Source organism: Natrix helvetica (genome assembly GCF_964273705.1).
Source record: "Natrix helvetica genome assembly, chromosome: 3".
Classification (NCBI taxonomy): Eukaryota; Metazoa; Chordata; class Lepidosauria; order Squamata; family Natricidae; genus Natrix; species Natrix helvetica.
The window spans coordinates 145,017,091-145,039,508 of record NC_138549.1 but is presented as its reverse complement, the minus strand read 5'-3'; the positions used below and the strand labels follow the sequence as shown (position 1 = coordinate 145,039,508).

At 39.6% G+C, this 22,418-nt stretch overlaps 1 protein-coding gene across 1 annotated transcript; it reads left to right on the top strand.

Moving 5' to 3' along the window:
* Window positions 1-15,788, top strand: AAR2 (AAR2 splicing factor). Its single transcript, XM_081947863.1, has 4 exons — window positions 1-222; window positions 2,203-3,000; window positions 7,478-7,707; window positions 13,596-15,788. Exons 2-4 carry the CDS (start codon window positions 2,244-2,246, stop codon window positions 13,761-13,763), a joined length of 1,155 nt encoding a protein of 384 aa, XP_081803989.1. The 5' UTR covers window positions 1-222; window positions 2,203-2,243; the 3' UTR covers window positions 13,764-15,788.
* Window positions 15,789-22,418: the final 6,630 nt, after the last annotated feature.

Sequence of the window (22,418 nt, the reverse complement as noted above, 5' to 3'; positions counted from 1 at the left end):
AATCCTAAATTCTGGCGCCGCAACGTTTTGCCGGGACCTGTCGGTTGGGCATGGCGTTAGATCAACCGGCACCGTGCCAACATTGTTGTAGGTTGGAACCGGACCTTTCCTGATAGCTCCTACTTAGCTCCTTCTTCCGGTTTTTGAACCCGCCCGCCTCTTGCGTTCAGCCGGCGGGGGCTCTTTATTGCGGTCTCGTCTTCGCGGGATCGCCCTTCCCAGGTGGGGCTTCACCTTCCTCAGCTGATACTTGAGTGAAAACCATAAAAAGCAGCAGATGGCTTTCTCCTCGGACATCTACCGAATATCCGCTTAGGGTGCAGTTGTCCCAAAGGTGCTTTTTTTTCAAGAGGCAACTGGACTTTATGGCAACTGGACTATCAGAAAGTCCAGTGGCTTCTTGGGGGGAAAAAGCACCTTTGGGATCACCATGACCTGGATGACTGAGAACCGCATTAGGGTGCCGTTGTTAATTGTCACAGAACTGTTTTCGGAAGGCATGATGCTGATTATCCTAACACTCTCCACAGCCAGCCTGCTGACTTTTCTCCAGGGTTCGAGTTTCAAGCAATAAAGTGGTGGTGGAGTCATTCAGTCGTGCAATAATGTGAGACAGAAATAAATTTCTCCTGAATAGAATAGATAGAATAGAATAGAATAGAATAGAAGTCTTTATTGGCCAAGTGTGATTGGACACACAAGGAATTTGTCTTTGGTGCATATGCTCTCAATGTACATAAAAAGACAAGATGCATTAGTCAAGAATTATGAAGTACAGCACTTAATGATAGTCATAGGGTACAAATAAGCAATCAAATCATACTAGGAAACAATCAATATAAATTGTATTTGGGAGTTAGCGAGATCGTGGTCTGCCCACTCAAGATAGACAGACTGAGCAAACCTATCATAAGGCTGCTTCACATGAAAGTGTCACTCAGGATCCATTTCTATTATTTATATCTGAGATTATTTTGTGTAAAATGTACATTTCTCCCCAGACTTTCATCTGCTGATTTTTGGTTAGGTGACTTGGGGGGTGGGGGTGGGGGTGCTTCTGTGGATAAGTAAGTCCTAAAAGTTTTTGTGTATCTTGTTAATATGGAAGGAAGAATATGATTCTGAAGATGACTTTTACATTCCTGAACATAACCTGATTGTTTTGATTTTAAAATTATTTATTAGATCTGCACTTCATTGTTTAAAATCTTGCTACCCTCCTGGCAGATGAACCCTTGGTAAAATATTGGTAAAATGTTGGTACTTGGTAAAATGTTGCCTATACTGAAGATTTAATTAGCCATTTTAGTCTATAGGTAGCCTTTAGAACACTCAATTAAGACTTTACAATGAGGTACCTTTCTTCCTTTCTGTTTTAGAATGTGTTATTTCCATTTTGGTCCCTTATTACTATGTGCTCTGGCATAGGTTTTCATTTTATTTATCAATAATAGAAACAAAAAGAATAACGATTATTGAATGAGAACTTTGAAACTTTTAATCATTTGCTCAATGTTGTCTGGAAGAACATTCTTTATTTTAAGTCTTCAGACACTTATCGTTTCTACCATCACAATAATACAGGGTTTTATAATGGCAAGTTTTCTAAAATTGTGGACCTTATGTCTGCCATTTATGACTGGCTTTGATTTGGAAGCCCTGGGTTTTGAGTGAGATTCCCATCAAATTTATTGTTTGTGTAATGAAGCAAAATTGAAGGAAGCACCTCCCCTACATCTTCCTTTTCCAACATGGCCGTGGCTTGGCTATTACTTTTGGGACAGGTAAAGTGGAGGCCTGCAAAACTTTGTATTTCTTTGTCTTATTTCAGAACTTAGAATGGAGTTTTAGTAGTTTGGCCAGGTAGTGCCAAACTGTTCTTACTGCCTCGCAATATATTAACCAAATCTTTTCCATCTAGTGAGAGATTTAAGAGGGCAGCTAGCATTGTCATATAGTCATAGGAAATGTTTGCTTCAAATATGAGAAGATTGAGACTTGATTCATCACATTCACCAGGTGGCAGTAGTGACCTGTTTGCTATTTCAAATATAGTGAGCAAAAATGTAGAAGTTACTTGGATAAATTGTGAGGGAAGCGTTGCAATCCGATGTATAAAATTTATGGTTTTGGTACAGTAACACTGGCTCACATATATTGGTAGTGTCAAAATGTATTCAAATATTTGTTTGCCTCTATTAGGCTTCTGAGTAAGAAGTTGCATAACCAAGGGAACAGCTGATATGGCAGAAATGCAGATGGACCAAGCTCTGGCCAAACAACTTTTTTTTGAAGGTGCCACGGTTATAATTTTGAAAATGCCTGAAGGAACTGAGTTTGGCATTGACTACAACAATTGGCAAATTGGTCCCAAGTTCTGTGGAGTCAAGATGATACCACCAGGCATTCACTTTTTTCATTACAGCAGTGTTGACAAAAACAATAGGAAAGAAAGTGGTCCTCGTACTGGTTTCTTCTTAAACTTGCAACAACGTGATTTAAAGATATTACACTGGGACGAACAAAGAGAAGAAGTAGACCTCACCCCAGCTTCTGAAAATGAGTCTGAAGCCATGAGAGTCAATCTCAAAGAGATGGACAAATGTCTAGGTCCATACCCTTATAATACCCTTAAAAAATGGGTCTCCCTCACTAATTTTATTAATGAATTTGTGATGCAAAAATTGCAGCCTGAAAATGGACAGATATGTGCCTTTTCTGAAGTGCTGCCTGTTCTGCCTGGAAAATATACTCAAGATCGAATTGAACAGAATCTACCCCAGTATGACACAGAATGCAAAAGTTATGCGGAAGGACTGGCCCGGCTTCCTAAAATGCAACTGAAGCCTGGCACAGAGATCAGATTCACAAAAATACCTAAACAAATGTATCCTGAAGGTGCCACACCTGAGGAAGTTACCAAGCATAGTATGGATCTCAGCTATGCTCTAGAAACAGTGATCAATCAACACTATGCCAGCAATTCCCAGGATGTGCTTGGTAAGTGAATATGCCTTCTCAGATCTATCTTTCATTTTCTGCATTTTCTTTTACATCAGTACATGTATTATACTTTACAGTCAGTATTGCCTTGTAACTGATAAGCAAACCTTTACAAACGAATTTTGAAAAGCAAGTGAAACAATCCTGATAGTGGGTATGGAAACTTGGCCATTTTTGTATTTTGGGATATGAATTATGAAGTCAATCCATAAGATCAAATAGCTGTGGTGATACATTTTCTCCCACCATTTGTTGAGTGCCCTCCACTTTTACATCTTTATCTTTAAATATTCCCATCAGCGTCTTATAGTTCTTTGTCGCTATTTCTAACATTTCTTCATAAAACTTTATTGCCTCCTGCTGAGTCATTTTGTAATTAATATCCCTCTAATATCCCAGTATCCCAATATCTAAAAACTAAAAAAAAAACCCAACCCCCAATTATTAGCAAGATTTGATCAATCCCAAAGATATTTCTTCAAATCCCCAAAGTGTCTATAAATTTGTGCTTTTCAGTCTTTGTAATTTCCAATTTATACTTTCCTAGTTGTCCAGATTTTAAAATCTTATTTATCTTTTCTTCTTTTTCTTTTTCCCCTTTCCCCCTTCTGTCATTTTTCTTCTTTTGCTTCGTAAAATGATCTATTATGTAATGTTAATAACCCAAGTCTAATTTAACCCTCCAAGTTTCTTCCAATCTTTCAAATCCTCTTTTCAGTGTATTGTTCCAGTAGAGCTTTAGTGTTTAATTTAATTTGCTTTCTGAATCTTCAGGAAGCTCAGTAAATATTTCCCAGCATTCCAATTGCCTACTAAGATAAAGTCAAGGTCAGATAGTTTTCCAAACTTATTTACTTTTTCTTCATTTCCTTTTGGATTTTGTACAATGCAGTAATCTTCTTTCTCCAGTAGATGGCTACCCTGCTCCCAATTCCAGTGTTCCACAGAATATAAAAAACCAGAAACAGATGATTGTCATCCAGTCAGAGGAGTTAGAAATAAAGTTTAGAAAAGCAATTTCTCCCAATAGTCACTTTCCACACTGTTGTTTGACTTTTCCAGGCTTTTTATGCTTTAAATCATCCTTTGGGTTTTTATTTTACTTCTTAATACAATACAATACAATAGCAGAGTTGGAAGGGACCTTGGAGGTCTTCTAGTCCAACCCCCTGCCTAGGCAGGAAACCCTATACTGTTCCAGACAAATGGCTATCCAACATCTTCATAAAGACTTCCAGTGTTGGGGCATTCACAACCTCTGGAGGCAACCTGTTCCCCTGATTAATTATTCTAACTGTCAGGAAATTTCGCCTCAGTTCTAAGTTGCTTCTCTCCTTGATTAGTTTCCACCTATTGCTTCTTGTTCTACCCTCAGGTGCCTTGGAGAATAATTTGACTCCCTCTTCTTTGTGGCAACCCCTGAGATATTGGAACACTGCTATCATGTCTCCCCTAGTCCTTCTTTTCATTAAACTAGACATACCCAGTTCCTGCAACCGTTCTTCATATGTTTTAGTCTCCAGTCCCCTAATCATCTTTGTTGCTCTTCTCTGCACTCTTTCTAGAGTCTCCACATCTTTTTTACATCGTGGCGACCAGAACTGAATGCAGTATTCCAAGTGTGGCCTTACCAAGGCATTATAAAGTGGTATTAACACTTCAAGTGATCTTGATTCTATCCCTTTGTTTATGCAGGCTAGAACTGTGTTGGCTTTTTTGGCAGCTGCTGCACACTGTTGGATCATATTTAAATGGTTGTCCACTAGGACTCTAAGATCCCTTTCACAGTTACTACTGTTGAGCAAGGTACCACCTATACTGTACCTGTGCATTTCGTTTTTCTTGCCTAAATATAGAACCTTACTCTTTTCACCATTGAATTTCATTTTATTAGATAGTGCCCAATGTTCAAGTTTGTCAAGATCCTTCTGTATCTGAAGCCTATCTTCTGGAGTGTTGGCTATTCCGGCCAGCTTGGTGTCATCTGCAAATTTGATGAGTTCCCCATTTATTCCCTCATCCAAATCATTGATGAAGATGTTGAAGAATACTGGGCCTAAAACAGAGCCTTGGATTAATCTTTAATCTTCCTTTTAGTTTTTAGCCTTTAATTTTTCTTCATAAATCCAATCCCCACTTTTTTACTGTTTGGAAATAATTGTTTGGAACTTTAAGTTTAAATTAAGCCTCTAAGGTAACAGTTGGAAATTTTCTCACCCAGTTTCACTGCTCTGTCGACACATTGCTCCAGCACAAGATCTTAAGTGTCCCGGTTGTCCCAGCTTGTGACTGACCAAAAATGGCCATTGGCCCTGCTGCTGTTCAGGAGAGCTTTCTTCGGATCAGCGAGGAAATTGTGTTTTCCTCATGATCGACGAAGTGCCTCTCCTTTCTTCATCTCCCCTCCAGGGAGACTTAACTTTGTAGGGTCTCCCAGCAAGCAGTTGCTGGCTGTATTTCACGGAGCCCAGCAGACCTCTGCTATTTTCCAGCCATTCTCGCTGCAATGTCAACTGGAAGTCACTGCAAATACATGAATGAATCTATACTAGAGGTAGTCATCAACTTATAACCACTCATGTCCCTGGAAGTGTAATTCATGTTTGTCCCTGGAAGTATATGTTATCCTGTGTCCAAGTATAATGTGCTTGTGATAAATTGAGGTCAGACAAATACTGTGTGCTGTTTGGAAGATACTGTTACTGCAGAACACTTGATTACTAAAGTGGGGCTCTGTTTTATACTAGTATATGCCTAGGCCCGGGCTGTCAAAACTCATGACCCGCGGGCCGGATGGGTCATGTGCTGGCCATGACCACGCCCGGTTTAGAGAAGAGGAAAAAGATCCTGATACGTGATGCCACAGTGACGATGTTTATTTTATTATTTCTTGGATTTCTAGACCGCCCCCTCTCCCAAAAAGGGACTCGGGGCGGTGTACAGTCAATGCAGATAAAAATACAATCATAAAACAATTAAATACATTTGGATGGAGGAGATAGGCTGTACAAGAAATAAATATATTCTAAAACCCTAAAAACATCCCCAATTAAAAACCCAAACCCAATTAAAATAACTCCCCGGGAGGTAAAACTAAGAAAGTGCCAGGCCAGCTGATTGAAATAGGTGAGTCTTTAACTTTTGACGGAAGGAACGGAGGTCGGTGGTGGTTCGAATGTCGGGGGGGAGGTCATTCCAGAGGGTTGGGCCCATCACAGAGAAGGACCTACTCCTAGGTGTCGCCCGCTGACACTGCCTAGCGGACGGCACCAGGAGGAGTCCCTCCCTGTGTGAGCGAATAGGTCGCAGGGACGTGTGTGGTAGGATGCGATCCTGCAGATATCTAGGTCCTATGCCATGGAGCGCTTTAAAGATAGTGATCAATACCTTGAAACGCACCCGAAAGGCCACAGGTAGCCAGTGCAGCTTGCGCAGGAGCGGTGTTACGTGGGAGTAACGTGTACTCCCCATGATAACCCGCGCGGCTGCGTTCTGAACTAGCTGCAGTCTCCGGATGCGTCCCAAGGGAAGCCCCATGTAGAGGGCATTGCAGTAGTCCAGGCGAGACGTCACCAGCGCATGAGTGACCGTGCGCAGGGCACTCCGGTCCAGTAGGGGGCGCAATTGGCGCACCAGGCGAACCTGGTGGAACGCCCCCCTTGCCACGGCTGCCACATGGTCCTCCAGTGACAGCTGGGCATCAAGGAGGACGCCCAAATTGCGCGCCCGCTCCACAGGGGACAGTTGTTCGCCCCCTATGGCCAGCGATGGTGTCAGCTAGCTGAACCGAGGTGCCGGTACCCATAGCCACTCGGTCTTGGAGGGGTTGAGTTTGAGTCTGTTGTCCCCCATCCAGACCCCGACGGCTTCCAAACACCGGGACATCACTTCGACAGCCTCGTTGGGGTGGTTTGGGGTTGAAATGTGCAGCTGAGTGTCATCAGCGTACAGGTGGTACTCAACCCCAAAGCCACGGATGATCTCACCCAGTGGCTTCACATATGCGTTGAACAGGAGAGGCGAGAGGACCGACCCCTGCGGCACCCCACAAGTGAGTGGCCTCAGGGACGACCTCTGCCCCCCTGTCAACACACATGTGAGTTTGATACCTCTGGCCTAGGCCATACAATTTTGCTACTTCCCAATCTAGTTCTAGATCTCAGGCCAGAGGGATGGGGTTTCCTTTTGGTTTCCTTTTGGTACCTTCAGGCCGCTGCCTGAACAAGTGATTTGCTTTCTTCCTGGAGCTGAAAGAAAATGATTGCCCCCAGGATCATCCAGCTGGTCTTGTGCCTAAAATGATCTGTTTCCAATCTGGGTTTTAACCATGACACCAACTAATTCTAAGTGATGATGGTTAGGAGATACTATCATAGACTTAATAATATGTTAAATAAATAAAGCAACCATGCAACCAGGATTAATGCTACAGTTGTTCTGTATTTCTTACATTTTCTTGCTGGGATCTTTCTAGGGGAGCTACAGTTTGCCTTCATCTGCTTCCTGATTGGGAACGTATATGATGCATTTGAGCACTGGAAAACACTCCTGAATCTCTTGTGCAGATCAGAGGAGGCCATAGTGAAACATCAAGCTGTGTTCAGCCATCTCATTTCTATCCTGTACCATCAGCTCAATGAAATACCAGCTGATTTCTTTGTAGACATAGTCTCCCAAGACAACTTTTTAACTAACACTTTGCAGGTAAGAGAATTCCATCTTGGAATAGTTTTCAGCAGCAGCAATGGGAAATATGCTCAGTAATCATGGGATAATGTACCATGTACAGGTAGTCCTCAACTTACAACAGTCTGTTTAGTGATGGTTCAAAGTTACAGCGGCACTGAAAAATATGACTTATGACCATTTTTCATAGTTACAACCTTTGCAGCATCCTCGTGTTTGTCAGGGTGTGAATTCCGCCCTGGAAATAATGAGTTATGGATCTTGGCATGTCCTTGAAGTATATTCTTGAAATAAGTAAAATAAACCCGAGGCATAATCTAAGAAAAACATTTTATTGTAAATAAAGTAAAAATACAAACTTACTAAGCTAATAATCACATCTTGGCAGAGAGTTCCTGTCTGCCTTGGCATGCAGACAAAGGAAGAAAGGTAAAGGAAGGTATGGAATGTAATGACATGCGCAGTAAATCATTGCTGATAAGAGACAGTTCATTCTGCCGTATAACTCAGAACGTGGGCACAGCTGGCAAACCAAATAAACGCAGTGACAGTGTTCATGTGATCAAAATTCAGATGCTTGGCAAGTGGTTCATATTTATGACCTTTGCTGTGTCCCAAGGTGATGTGATCCCTTTTGCGACCTTTTGACAACAAAGTCAATGGGGAAGCCAGATTCACTTAACAATCAGGTTACTAACGAATCAGCTGCAGTGATTCACTTAGCCATTGCCAAGAGAAGTTGTGAATGGGGCAAAGCTCACTTAACAAATGTCTGACATAAGAACAGAAATTTTGGATTCAATTATGAACATAAGTTAGGGACTACCTGTTCACATGGTATAAGTAAGGAGGAAATAGTAAGGAAATCTTACTCTTTTAAAAAAGATCTATTAGAAGAAAGATATTTTGTTTTAAATAAATACATTAAAATATACTATTGGATTGCATGATAACTCTGATGATATATGAATACTTGGCTTTTAGGAAAATGTTTTAAAGTGTTCCTTTAAAGCAAAATCAAACGTAACATAAAAAGTATCCCAAGCAAAATACAATTAAAAATTTAATCTTGAAAGAGAATTAGATGTAACATTGTTCTTGGGTTATTTTCAATATAGATGATCCTGCAACAAATTCATTCTCCACTTCTTATTTTGTTATTAATAGAATCATTCATGCCTTACTATTTGAAATAACTGATGTGTTTGTTACATCTGACAATAAGTGACTGATTGCTGTTGTGTTTAATTTTGACCTTAATAATAGACTCTGTTAAAACAGCAATTTAATCAGAAGCACAGTGGGAGTTTTTTAAGTCTGAGTCTCACTTAGCATTTCCATCTTTTGCTAAAAAGTTTAGATATGCTTTCATATGTATGATTACTTTGTACATTCCTCCCCAATTTGGAGACTGAACTTCAGTTCATAACTTCATCAGCTAACGTACTACTTTGTTAAACATTCTGAAATTTGCTCTGTAGATCCAGAGGGCACTCAGATTGGGAAAGGCTGTTATAAAACTCTCTAGAAACTATATCATTGCTCTTTATATCAGTATGTGGACATGAAATAGACAAGAATTTATAGGCATTAGGAAAAAAACCAGTCTTTTTTCCTGTCCCATATTGTCAGAATGATATGAAATACTCTGTACATGGACATTTTTGATTATTTTAAAATTTGCTACATTTTCTGTTGATACAGTTGCTTGTGAAATTGTGAGTTTGCCAGCAGCTTCGAGCATGCTAACATTTCTTCTGAGACATTTTTTCTAACATCTGTCTTATTTTTGCTCAACTGTTTTTTTTATAAAGGAAATCAATTATTCCTTTGCTTTTCTGCCTGTTGTCCTGTCACTTTCTCTTTATTTGTATTTGTTTATTCCTATTTTAGAATAGTTTCTCAGAGCCATTAAAAAGTTACAAGAAAGATGTACTAAGCTTCTATATGAGAGACTTTATCTTAAAAATTAACTTGGAATAAAGTTTGATGACACACAGTTTTCCAGTAAACCTGAAGCATAAACATAATTCACTCTCAATTTCCAAAACGTCTTCATTAGAGAATTTCTAGTCATTTAGGCCTAATCCTTTTTGAGGGCAGGTGTTGTGGCCCTCCAACGGCCAGCGGAGCTGGTAGCAGAGTTGGACAGTGAGGAGGTTGGGGAAGAACATGGGCCAGTCCTGTAGGCTGAGAAAATCTCGGATGAGGTCTCTGCGTCAGAGGCAGAGATGGGGCCAAGACTGTCTGGCAGTTCTCAGATGCCTTCAGAGCTAGACAGCAATGAGGCAGAGGAACAGCTGGAGCCTGTTCCCAGTGTGCGCATGTGCAGTGCTGCCAGAAGAAAAGAACAGTTAAGAAATCAGGGTCAACTTGGGAGTAAAGCCACAGGTGGACGGTGAATGGCCCCTCCCATAGGAAATAAAAGACCGGAGTGGGCTTTTGCAGGAAACAATTCATTAGTTTGTTTGTTAGTTCATTTCAGGAGTGTGAAGATCTGTTGGTGAATCTCAGAGACTCTGTGCCAAAGTCTTTCCTTGCACAGCACTGCATTTGAAAAAATATTTACATGGCAACTCTCCAAGCTAGATAAGGTCTGTGGTCATAACTTCACCTTTGAAAGACTGTTTACCAGGCCTTTGCTGAATGTGAATGAGAAGAATTAACATTCGTTTAATAAAAGGAGTTTTGTCGGGACCAGGAATCTGCTTCGTGCTTTTTGGGGAAGCCTAAGTCAGAACAGTAGGCAGTAGACAGAAAAGGAACAGAAAGTCCCCGCGTATGCAGAGAACCCAACAGTATTTTGAATCCTAACCATGGATAGTTTTTTGTATTTTCTGCACACTCCTACAACAGTCTTCTTAAGAAATTGAAATTCAATGAAGCTGCATAAATGCAGATTGTTTCATTACAACATTGAAGCCAAACATTTTTTTTAACTAGCTAGATGAAAAAGGTCTTAGCTATTTTATGGCTTTTATAAGAAAGAGATGGCCATTAACAGATTTCAAGAAAGCCATTAAGTGCATATGGACCTAGTTACTTGCGGGATCGTATTCTGCCCCATACATCCCTGCGACCAATCCGCTCGCACAGAGAGGGCCTCCTCCAGGTGCCGTCCACTAGACAGTGTCGGGGGGCGGCGCCTAGGAGTAGAGCCTTCTCTGTGGCGGGCCCAGCCCTGTGGAATGACCTCCCTCCGGATATTAGGAATTCCTCTGACCTCCGCTCCTTTCGTATTAAGCTTAAGACCCACCTTTTCCAAGCAGCTGGCCTGGCTCAACTTTGATCTAACCATATCGCTCCTGACGGGTTTTTACTGGGTATTTTAATTATATTTAATTATCTAGGGGTTTTTAAATACTGTATTTTAATTGTTTATTTATCAGCCGACCTCCTCCTTGTGTATGTCTCGGTATATGTCTCTGTTATATGTTTGTTTTGTCCACATATTTATTTCATATGTTTCATTGTACGCCGCCCCGAGTCCTTCGGGAGAGGGTGCGGCTAAGAAATAAATATTTATTATTTATTATTATTATTATTATATCTGTTTCATTCACCTATTTCCTTCCTTATGTATCATGACTAATGAAGAACCTTTGGAAACTGGATGTCCTGCAACTGCTTATTGACTTGAATAAACTTATTTGTTTAGGAAAGAAAGGGAAATTTGTTTTCTTGTTTTTCAGCTGTTGGCTAATCCTTTTAGATACGTTTTCCCCATCTTCTGTTTCAATACAGGTTCTTTGTTCCCCACTAGAGAGGCATGAAAAAAAATCCCAGAGAGAGCTCAAGGATCTGAATCCTATAGAAAAAATATAAGAGTAAAACATGTCAGATAAGATCTAATGGACTGGAAAACTCCAGGTTAATGGGAAGGAAGAAGTGGAGCACTGCATATATATGCAAGTAGTCCTTGACTTGCAAGAGTTCATTTAGTGACTGTTCAAGGTTACATCATTGAAAAAAGTGACTTATGACCATTTTTCACACTTAGACCTGTTCCAGCATCCCCATGGCCACATGATCAGAATTCAGACATTCGGCAACTGACTCATAGTTAATGATGGTTGCAGTGTCCTCGGGTTATGTGACCACCTTTTGCGACCTTCTGGCAAGCAAAGTCAGTGGGGAAGCCAGATTTATTTGTTTTATTTTATTTTTTATTTATTTTTATTTATTATAATTTATCAAACAGAAACAAAAACAGGAATCATATAGAAATACAATGACAGGGACGATAGGTGCATGAATGCGCTTATGCATGCCTTCTCTATGGACCTCTTAAGTATTCACTTAAAATTCGCTTAACAACCGTGTAACTAAATGAACTGCCATCATTCGCTTAACAACTGGCAAAGAAGGTCATAAAATGGGGCCAAACTAACTTAACAAATGTCTTGCTTAGCAATATAAATTTTGGGCTCAGTTTTGGTCGTAAGGCGAGGACTACCTGTATTTGCTGATTGGCAATGGGAAATTTTGTGTGGATGGGCTGATACCAAGGAAGATGTTCTGAAGATTGGCAGGTGGGCAGATGGCAGATCTTTAAGGTACAGGGGCAAGGCCTAATGTGTACTTTTATGAATGTGCAAATGGCAGATGGTTTTAATAGACATTCAGAAGAGGAGACGTGAATGTTTCAAACATAAAACACGAAACAATGCCAAAAATTTGGGAATCCTTGTTTAGATTCTTTCCTCCTTACTTGAGCCTACAATAGAACTATGTTTGATTATACCAGAGCTATCAATCTGTTGCCTTGGAAATCATTATATTTAACAAATTTAGAACAGTCAAAAAGAAATTGGGAGATTGAATTTCTTAAACTTTAAGGGTTGGGTCAATATAAATAAAAAGTTAAGGGATTTGTGTAAAAAAATATCTAAGTTCCAATAGCTCCTAGACACATAGTCTTAATATAATTTGAATAATATGAATAAAGTTTCCCTCTCATGTTCTTTAATGAAAGAAAAACAGAAAATGGGTCAGATCTAGCTGGGAGCTGAAAAACAAAAAACTATATATTCAGACCCCCCCTCCCCCCACCCAGTGTAGTGCTCTGGGAGAAGCAATTGAGCAGCGGTATAGCATGCTACAGAACTGCTTCATTCTGAACCCATGACCCAGAGGAGGGCTCCTGTTAAAGAGTTGGAAATAATTCCAAGAGCCATGTGTTGCATGCATTCCCTGTATTGTTCTTTACATCAGATCTGCTCTGAATAGCCTCTTAATCATACCTTTTCCTTTGTCTCTTTGCCTGTTTTGTTTGCCATTGTCTTTTTCTCATATCCACCTTATATTGCATCTTTCTGTCATTCTCACTTTTACAGCATTCTCTGTTGTAGCGCTTGGCCTTATTTTTGGGGAGGTCTTATTATTTTTGAGGTGCAGGAGGTGGCGAGCGTGGTCACCTCATGGCTGATGCTGTGTTGTGCTTCGCTGGGCCTCCCGATTTTTGCGGCAGCCATTAGCATGACAGAAGGGGCGTGATGGCTAGGGTTGTTGGAGTGGCCATTAGGCAAGGGCCTGTGGGGCATGGGGCATGTTCCCTCCCCCCCCCATCTGGGCTTGTCTCCTTACCTCATGTTGTTTGCACAACAAGCATCCAGAGGAAATAGTGTGGACCAGCTTCACATGCGTTTGAATATTTTCAGGGGGGGCTTATTTTTGGGGGAGTTATTTTTCTATTTATGATATATACTCTTCTTAGATGGTCGTGGGACCATTCAACATTGGACTAAAAAAATATGGTCAGCCTAAAATTTAATGTTTATTCTGGTCACATTAGACTGAATTATCTTTCTCTTAAAGGATAACCCGATTTGAGGTGGGTGGGGGCTTATAGGATTGTCTATTCTATTCTAAAGTGTTGTATTAATTGGTGTGTAATGTACTTTTAGGTGTTCTTCTCTTACACTTGTAATCCAGCTGTTGACAGGACTCTGAGGAAGAAGGCAGAAAGATTTAAAGCCCACTTAACCAAGAAATTCAAGTGGGACTTTGAGGCTGAGCCGGAGGACTGTGCCCCCATAGTTGTTGAACTACCAGAAGGAACATTTGTGGACTGAACATGACTCTGTTTTTTTTAATATTACTATAATTTTCCAGTTGTACCATACGTTACAGCTGTGAAATATACTCATCATATTTTGCTTCTTTTTGTACATACAGAATGCAAGAATTTTTCCTTATAGAAAAAGTAGACAAGAGTGTTCTCCAAATGATTTTTTCCCCACGTTGTTCTTGAGTCTTGGATATTGAACAAAGTTAGGCTTATTTCACTGCAAAAATGAATACTGTGACATGTTTCGAACAATATCGAAGAAGGAAACACCAAATGCTACTGTTTAACTTAGCCCAGTAATAATTGTTTTCGTTGATTTTATCTTGTGGTGGAACTTTAGGCTGCACTAGAGTTCTTCCCATTCCATCAGTTTTATTTCATTCACTCCTAGTTTTTCTTATCCTTTCAAAAATATAAAAATGCAACGCGAGTTACCGTGAATTGAAAGAAAAAAAATGTGTCTTAACTTTGACAATATTCTGTCTAAGCTGTTTCTAACAAGCTACCCTTCTTTTTAGAATGTCCTCTCAGGACAGGCTGCTTTCTGCTGTTACTTCACAGGAATGAAAATGTTATAAAATAGCCTAGAGCAAGCATAGGGCCTGTTATCTTGTAATGTTTTCTCTGGGGTGCAGGATGCTGTTAAATTTTTCAAACATTCCCTACTATGTGAAGATTTAGCTTGCTCATTTCTTTTCAGACTATAAGGCGCCTTAAAGAGTTGGTATGCCTATGTAACAAAATAACTTGCATTACTGTTCAACACAATAAACTGCCTATATCAGTTTGTCCGATGAATTCTCCCCAATATCTTCTTCATATGAACTTTCCAAAGGTGTGTGCTTGTGCTTGTGCTTGCTTATTTGTTTTATTAAATTTATATGCTACTCATCTCACTACTGAAGCAACTGGGAGGCTTAGTCATTACTAATAATGCTATGATTGGGATAAGAATACCGTTGATCATTCTTACAACCTTTAAAGTCTCTCTTTCCTACTTAAAGACAACTTAGCATTTGAGCACTAGCTTAACCCAGAGTTTATTGGGCACTTCCAGAAAGCCAGTGGCCTTGTTGTGTTAAACTCTCTAGCAGTTTTGCAGCCTTGTTTTATCTGTCTTCCTTTTGAGCAAGTCATGTGCTTTCCAGGTGGCTCTTAGGAGGGTGTTCTGCCCCGATCTCTTTCTTCACAACCTTTTCAGGTATGTATCTTGGGGTAGAAATTGCTAACAAAGAAAAAGAAATGAAATGCTGGCAGTACTAAGTTCATTATCTTATTAATGTCATCCTGTTCAGTGGAGAAGCTCTTGGAGTGTAAGGCAATGAAGAGCTAATTTCTAAGTATATACCCACACACACATTATGGCAAGAACCATGCCCCAATTTAAGGCAAACATAGTCTAATCTACACTAAATTTCAGAATAAATGCTATTTTAAAAATTGGCCAAATCATTTGCATATTAATATTTATTTTTCATTTACCTATCCTATTATTGTATTATAGATAAATTTCAGGTGGTAAGTTCTTTCTTTTTAATACAAAGCTGCTTTTTTCAAAATTAGATGATGTCGTAAATAACTAAGAGGGGGAAAATATTTTTTTTTAATATGTATTTATCACGTCCATTTTCCAATCAGTCTAGTCTTTCCATCAAATACAATTTGGGTTTTTACTATGTCACTTTTAGGAGGCGCTCTACATGGTTTACACTTTCATTTTGATTACAGAAATCATAAATGATAGATTCAGATTATACTAGATTATGCTGGAGTTTTGATTGAGAAGGACTCAGGATGGTTTATTGCTCAGTTTGCTTCATAGAAGTATTGTGTGTAATCTGATATAAATACCAAGAGAGTGAAGAAAATTATTTTAAACTTGGTATTTCTAGATGTGTTTGGTCACAGTTCTCATGATACCAGAAGTGTAAATATCTCACATAGCTCTGGTTAATCCTGTTTTACTGTAGTACTTGTAAATTAACCTTTCTTTTTTTCAGCCACTTGGGCAATAAAATTAGCTTTATTCTTTCTTGTGTATTTTTCATTTACAAAACCTGTTTTAGGATAAGCTAACCCAAGATTATATCATGACACAAGTAAATGGCGTTCATTCACTTCAGTAAACTTGACAACGAAGGTTTGGAAGGTTGTAAACTTCACTGAGCCATAAATACATGAGATGGATTTGCATGATACATCAAGCTACAAAAAACAGCAAACCCAGTTTAGTGTATTATACAAATCTATCCGCTGGTTTTCTACCTGTATTAGTCATGTGTGAACATACAGCATTGCATAAGAATATAAGTACTGAAGGCTCATTAATGCTTGCTAAATAAGTCATATCAAACCTTTTTTGGGGGGAATATTTTAAAACAGGAGTATTTTTGTGGTCGTCCTGGTAAATGAATAGATTTAAATTCCCAAATGGATGCCTTCCGTTACTTATTTTCTTCATGTCCCCACTAGGGACAATATGATTAACCACTTGCTTGTGTGATTTTTGCATAAATATGAGTTGCAAAGACCGGCAACGTGGTTCTGGAGATTGCAAAAACAGGTCGCTTCACAAGGTATTACTATTCAAGTATTGGGGCTGAGAAGGCTGGCTTCCCAGTGGAGCTTATCTCCAGCTTCCAGGGGCGTTCATCAACTTCACCTTGAAGGGCTTTGTGGTCCCCTGAGGGCTTGGAACAAAGAGGCTGTGCTTGTATGTGTCACTGACTTCTCCCGGCAAGCTGACTTGGTGGCTGACACCTCTGAAATTTCTTTAGTTAAGCAAAGGAAAAAGCAAAGATGCCTCAGATGGAGAGGTAATTTATAAGTGCCCTCAAAACTTCTGTCTGAATGTGACAGCTTTTTCAATAGGCCAATTTAAACACACATATTTTTTTTTTAAAAAACTATTTCTGCAATTATTTTAAGCACTGAGGGATTGGCAATAGCTTGGCTCGGGGGTGGGGGTGGGGAGGTATTTGAGTTGTTTTTTAAAATAAGAAAATACTTGCCAATTTCAAACAGTGCTTTAAAATGTTCCAGTTTGAGATTAGTAGGGTGGGAGTTATATAAATACAATCAATTGTATTTTTGCTATTCAAAATGGCCACAATCTTGAGCCTGAGCAAAACATGATTTTGTTGACCAATAAGCCAACAACAGGAACCAGCTAGGATCCCAGTGTGTACATTCTCTGATCAGAGCAATTACTGTAGAGCTCTGCTCCTATTTTAATTATCTCACTATACTCTTCAAAGCATCTTAAACAAACCACAACCAATTTTCCACTAAGAATACAGGAGCCATCTACAACATAAGAGTGTAAGGACTCTTAACAGCTATGATGTAGGACAAAGAGGCAGAAGACTAGCAGAATACATCTATGAGCACCGACAGAAGACATGAAAATTCCTTAATCTCCCAACAGATGGACAGACTCAACCATCGTTTCAATTGGGAAACAGCATCTTAGACCAAGGTAAATGCTAGGGAATAACACAAATCAGCCAACAATAGACAGCTAAATCATATTTACATATAATTAAAAACAGGCAATAAAAATGCAAAGGGAAAAAAAGAGATCCAAACACATCTTTCCAGTAATCAACACCTAGATAAGCAGGGATAAACGGGCAGAAAATAATAATCAAGGAACTACCGGGGAGAAACCCGCACCATAGAAACCAGGAGGTTATATACTGTACAGGTGAAACTCGAAAAATTAAAATATCGTGCAAAAGTTCATTTATTTCAGTAATGCAACTTAAAAGGTGAAACTTATATAAGACTCATTACATTCAAAGCAAGATAGGTCAAGCCGTGATATAATTGTGATGATTATGGCATACAGCTCATGAAAACCCCAAATCCATCATCTCAGAAAATTAGAATATTACATTGGTCCAAAGTCCTCTTTTTTGATGAGAGCAACTTTTGCATCTCATTTGGAAACCAGGGACCCAGAGTATGGAGGAAGAATGGAGAGGCTAATCAAGCACAGTAATCCCACGGTCATTGAACCAGGTTTTGGTACTTTTGGCAAAAGTTGGTCTCATCAGAAAAGAGGACTTTGGACCAAGGAGCAACAGGACTTTGGACCAATGTGCTTCATTAAGACCAGGGTCAACGCAGCCATCTACCAGGAGATTTTGGAGCACTTCATGCTTCCTTCCGCAGATGATCTTTATGGGGATGCTGACTTCATTTTCCAGCTGCCCACACTGCCAAAAGCACCAAAACCTGGTTCAATGACTGTGGGATTACTGTGCTTGATTGGCCAGCAAACTCGCCTGACCTGAACCCCATAGAGAATCTATGGAGCATGGCCAAGAGAAAGATGAGAGACATGAGACTGAACAATGCAAAAGAGCTGAAGCCGCTATTGAAGCATCCTAGTCTTCCATAACACCTCAGCAGTGCCACAGGCTGATAGTTTCCATGCCATGCCACATTGAGGCGGTAATTGCTGCAAAAGAGGCCCAAACCAAGTACTGAGTACAAATGCATGCTTATACTTTTCAGAGGTCCGATATTGTTCTATGTACAATCCTTGTTTTATTGATTGCATGTAATATTCTAATTTTCTGAGATGGTGGATTTGGGGTTTTCATGAGCTGTAAGCCATAATCATCACAATTATGACAAATCACAGTTTAAACTATCTTGCTTTGCATGTAATGAGTCATATATATTAGTTTCACCTTTTAAGTTGCATTACTGAAACAAATGAACTTTTGCACGATATTCTAATTTTTCGAGTTTCACCTGTATATAACTAGACGGAAAACTCCACATTTGCTTACAGTGATGCTACCGAGTTCAGTAAGGAAATGTTTGCAAGCAAACAATCTGGCTCATGAACTCTACAGTTCAACCCTAACCAATGTATATTCTCTTCTATTAGAGGAGATATTCTTTTGCAGAAGAGGAACATTATTGTATGTGTTCTTAACCTCTAATCTTATTCACTTTTACTAAAGATATGGAAGACTTGCATGCAAAAGAGGCCCTGCCCTTCCTGTCCCCCAATCTCCTTGGCACAACTAACATGGAAACATTCTTCTCCAAAATAATGGAGGCAGGCAATAGTGTAGAAAATTCAGACATAGTCTAACAAGTGATTTACACCTAGGTATCACTGGTTTCTGCATGCACGCATCAAATTAAGCTATTATGTGCTGTGTTTGTGGTTTGGATTAATACGATAGATGAAACCAGCCATTGTGATTTGAAGACCTTCGTTGATGAATTAGCACTTGGAATGAACCCACTATGGCTTACTAAGGACTAAAAACAAATAAAACATGTTTAATATGGTACATGAACATAGCCAATGACCTATTCTCATATTATTGTTTCTCTGCTGGTTGACAAAGTGATTTTTTCTTGATAGAAAGATCTTAAACCCCCCCTTTCCACCCCATGCTTAGATTCAAATTAAATTGGTATTTAGAACATAGAGAATGATTTTTCAAACATTGCTAATGAAATTTTAAACAATTTTTTTTCAATCCAGTGTAGGACCTCTTAAATACCTACTCCTTGATGGTATTATTCTAACATCTGAATTTCAATGGGTTTATTTCCTTCCTGGGCATCCCTTAGGGTGCTCAACATACATCACGCTGACAGAAAGAGTTCTGATTAAAAAGATTCATTCGTTTATCTGGTTTGTTTTTCTCAAGTCTAGCTCCTTTATGGCATAAAATTCTCCAAGAGCTTTTCATTTACTTTACTCAACAAGGAAGATGAATTTTCATAATTAGGTGTCTCCTGTGTTGTTGCAATTGTCCAAGAAACTGTGTCAGTTACATTTTTCTCTTTATAATGTGTTCTCTAAGGGGAAGATGGTGGTAACGGCGAAACGGAACAATTGTAATAGAAATCCAAGGAAAGGAAAGCATTTCCAGTGGGAACTGAAAATATAAGAAAGAAATGTTAATGAAATGGCAAATTCACTTATTTTTATAAGTGACTATCGTGATACTTTTCCTTCCTTCAAGGATGGAGTTATTCATTCTGCCATTTTAATGATATCAGTGCTGTGTCTGCAACTCTTTAAAATACAACACCTAGATAAGCAGTCTGCAACTCTTTAAAATACACATGACCTACATTTTCCTTAAAGGCAATATATACATTTCACCAATTAACAGACGGAAATGAGAAAGTATATGTTATGCAGGTTTACTTACAAAGTTTCTCTCAATCAAATTCTTTGAAACAAAAGACTACGACTTGACTCAATGAAAAATGTCTCGCACACAGCCCAGCAAGTGAAAAGCAGTAGCTAATCTACACTAAATGAAACTGGAATTAAACTGAAATTTAATCCAGGGAAGTCCAAAATATTTCTTGTAAGTAGCATCATGACTACCTGTTGCTACAACAGGGGTGCATTTCATTCTAAATAAATTGTCAGACTTGGAAGCCATCTTTTACATTGGGCCTTCAGGCCTGCCACAATTTCTACGGTGGGAAACTGGGAGGGGGGATTATATGGAGTATGGGAGATATATATATAGTCTAAATAGCATTCCTTTCTATGCATCATTTCCCTATAGTACAGAAATTATAAGGTGCCTCAGTAGCTAAGATGCTAAGCTTGTCAATCAGAAAGGTTGGCAGTTCAGCGATTCGTATCCCTGGCACGGGAGTGAGCTCCCGTTACTTGTCCCAGCTTCTGCCAACCTAGTAGTTTGAAATCATGTAAAAATGTAAGTAGAAAAATAGGGACCTTTGGTGGGAAGCATTCCGTGCACCTTTGGTGTTTAGTCATGCCGGCCACATGACCACGGAGACGTCTTCAGACAGTGCTGGCTCTTTGGCTTTGAAACAGAGATGAGCACTGCCCCCTAGAGTCAGGAACGACTAGCGCATATGTGAGAAGGGAACCTTTACCTTAATTTACAGAAATTATTCCTTATATACTGTATATATTGTTCTGAAAACTCAGTTTAGAACTTTATATTCTTTCAGATTATGTGCAGTAGTTCTAAAATTATCAGGAAAGATAATAAAAATGAATATTGCACACTGTTATCTAAATTTTAAAGTTAATTTTAATTAATCAATTTTAACTATGTAAGTTAATATTTGCATAGTATGAATAAATCAATATGGTATAAGTTTTTATTTGGTTCTTAAATATGGATGCTTCTCTCAGTTTTCTTTCTCTTTCTGATTTTTCTTTTGTTATATATAATAGAAAATAAATAAAAAACCAAGAACACTTGTGCAATCTAACTAGGAGAATTTCACAAATTGTAATCCCAGGAGAATACCAAATTGAAAACAGCTGGAAGTAGATGAACAAATGCCTTGAAAAGTTGCAATAATGTAGGAGCTCCTTCTCCTGATCAATCTTATCCAAAAGCATTTCCTGTGAGGTTTTAAAAACCTATTTTGTAACTTTCGAAGGAAGGACCGTGCTTGAGGGATAATCTCCCTCGGTGCAGTGACAAAGAAGTTTAGGAAGGTGGCAGCACATTCTTCTGTTTAAACTGCTTGGCTTCTTTAATGCCCTCTTAGAAGCTTATAGGGTTGGTTCACAGATGCCTTCCTGAAAATCCATCATCCTGTCTCTGCACAGTGCTGTTATCAGACCAAGAGAAGTAAATCTTGCCTTCCCTCAATACAACACCCTTCTTTATTTAATGTAATTAATAGCAAGCCCTTGCTAAAGCACCCTTTTCGGGGCTGAGAGAGTGGAAGAATAACTGTTTATCGGAAATTCAGAGGTGAGAAACAAATGCGAGATAGGTTTTGCTGGAAGTAATTTTGCTCCTGTCAACTTCCATTTTGATGCTGCATGTCCCAGCTGGGTCCTGCTGCAACCTGCTGAAAAGGTTATAAATTCACTTGGGAAGGAAAGAACTTGTTACTCATCATAACAAGCAAATATAAAAAATGAAACATCGAAAATGACTGAGTAATACCATTTCTCTTTCTGCACTGAAAGGCTAAACGTATGCCAAAACATGGAAAAAAACTTTGTGCATACTCATGAGTTGTAAGACAGGTTTCTTTCCAACTGTAGAATATTTTTTTTTAAAAAAATAGCAAATAAATAGGTGATCAAATAAATGAATCCCTAATAAAGTAATAAAGAGCCAGCGCCTGAGACTGATGCTATGCAACGCCAGGTCCGTTGTCAACAAAGCCCCCCTCATTAACGACTTGGTGTCGGAGGGGGAGCCGGACCTGGCAGGAATCACAGAGACCTGGCTGGGCCACGAGGGAGGTCTCCCTCTAGTGGAAATGTGCCCGCCAGGTTACCGCGCATTTCATCAGTCACGGGCACTAGGCAGGGGTGGTGGGGTAGCGGTCATTGTGAGGGAAGGTCTCGAGCCGAGAGAGACCACTGTGCCACAGATAACCGGTTGTGAGTCCCTATGCGTGAAGTGGGGCCCAGGGAGACAGTTGGGCTTGCTGATTGTATACTTGGCTCCTCGCTATGCATCAGCAGCCCTGCCCGAGCTCCTCGAGGTGATCGCCGAGATGGCAGTTGAGACCCCCAGGCTGTTGGTCATGGGGGACTTTAACTTGCCATCGTTAGGGGAGACATCCGAGGTAGCTCGGGAGTTCATGGCCGGCTAAATTGAACAGGTGGGTTTTTAGCTTCTTACGGAAGGAGCGGAGGTCAGTGGTTGTCCTGATA

Excerpts from the sequence above, each read along its gene's own strand:
- AAR2 (XM_081947863.1), top strand. The coding sequence starts at position 2,244 with ATGGCAGAAATGCAGATGGACCAAGCTCTGGCCAAACAACTTTTTTTT. Across the intron at positions 3,001-7,477 it reads CAATTCCCAGGATGTGCTTG|GGGAGCTACAGTTTGCCTTC; the intron begins GTAAGTGAATAT and ends GGATCTTTCTAG. Across the intron at positions 7,708-13,595 it reads TTTTAACTAACACTTTGCAG|GTGTTCTTCTCTTACACTTG; the intron begins GTAAGAGAATTC and ends ATGTACTTTTAG.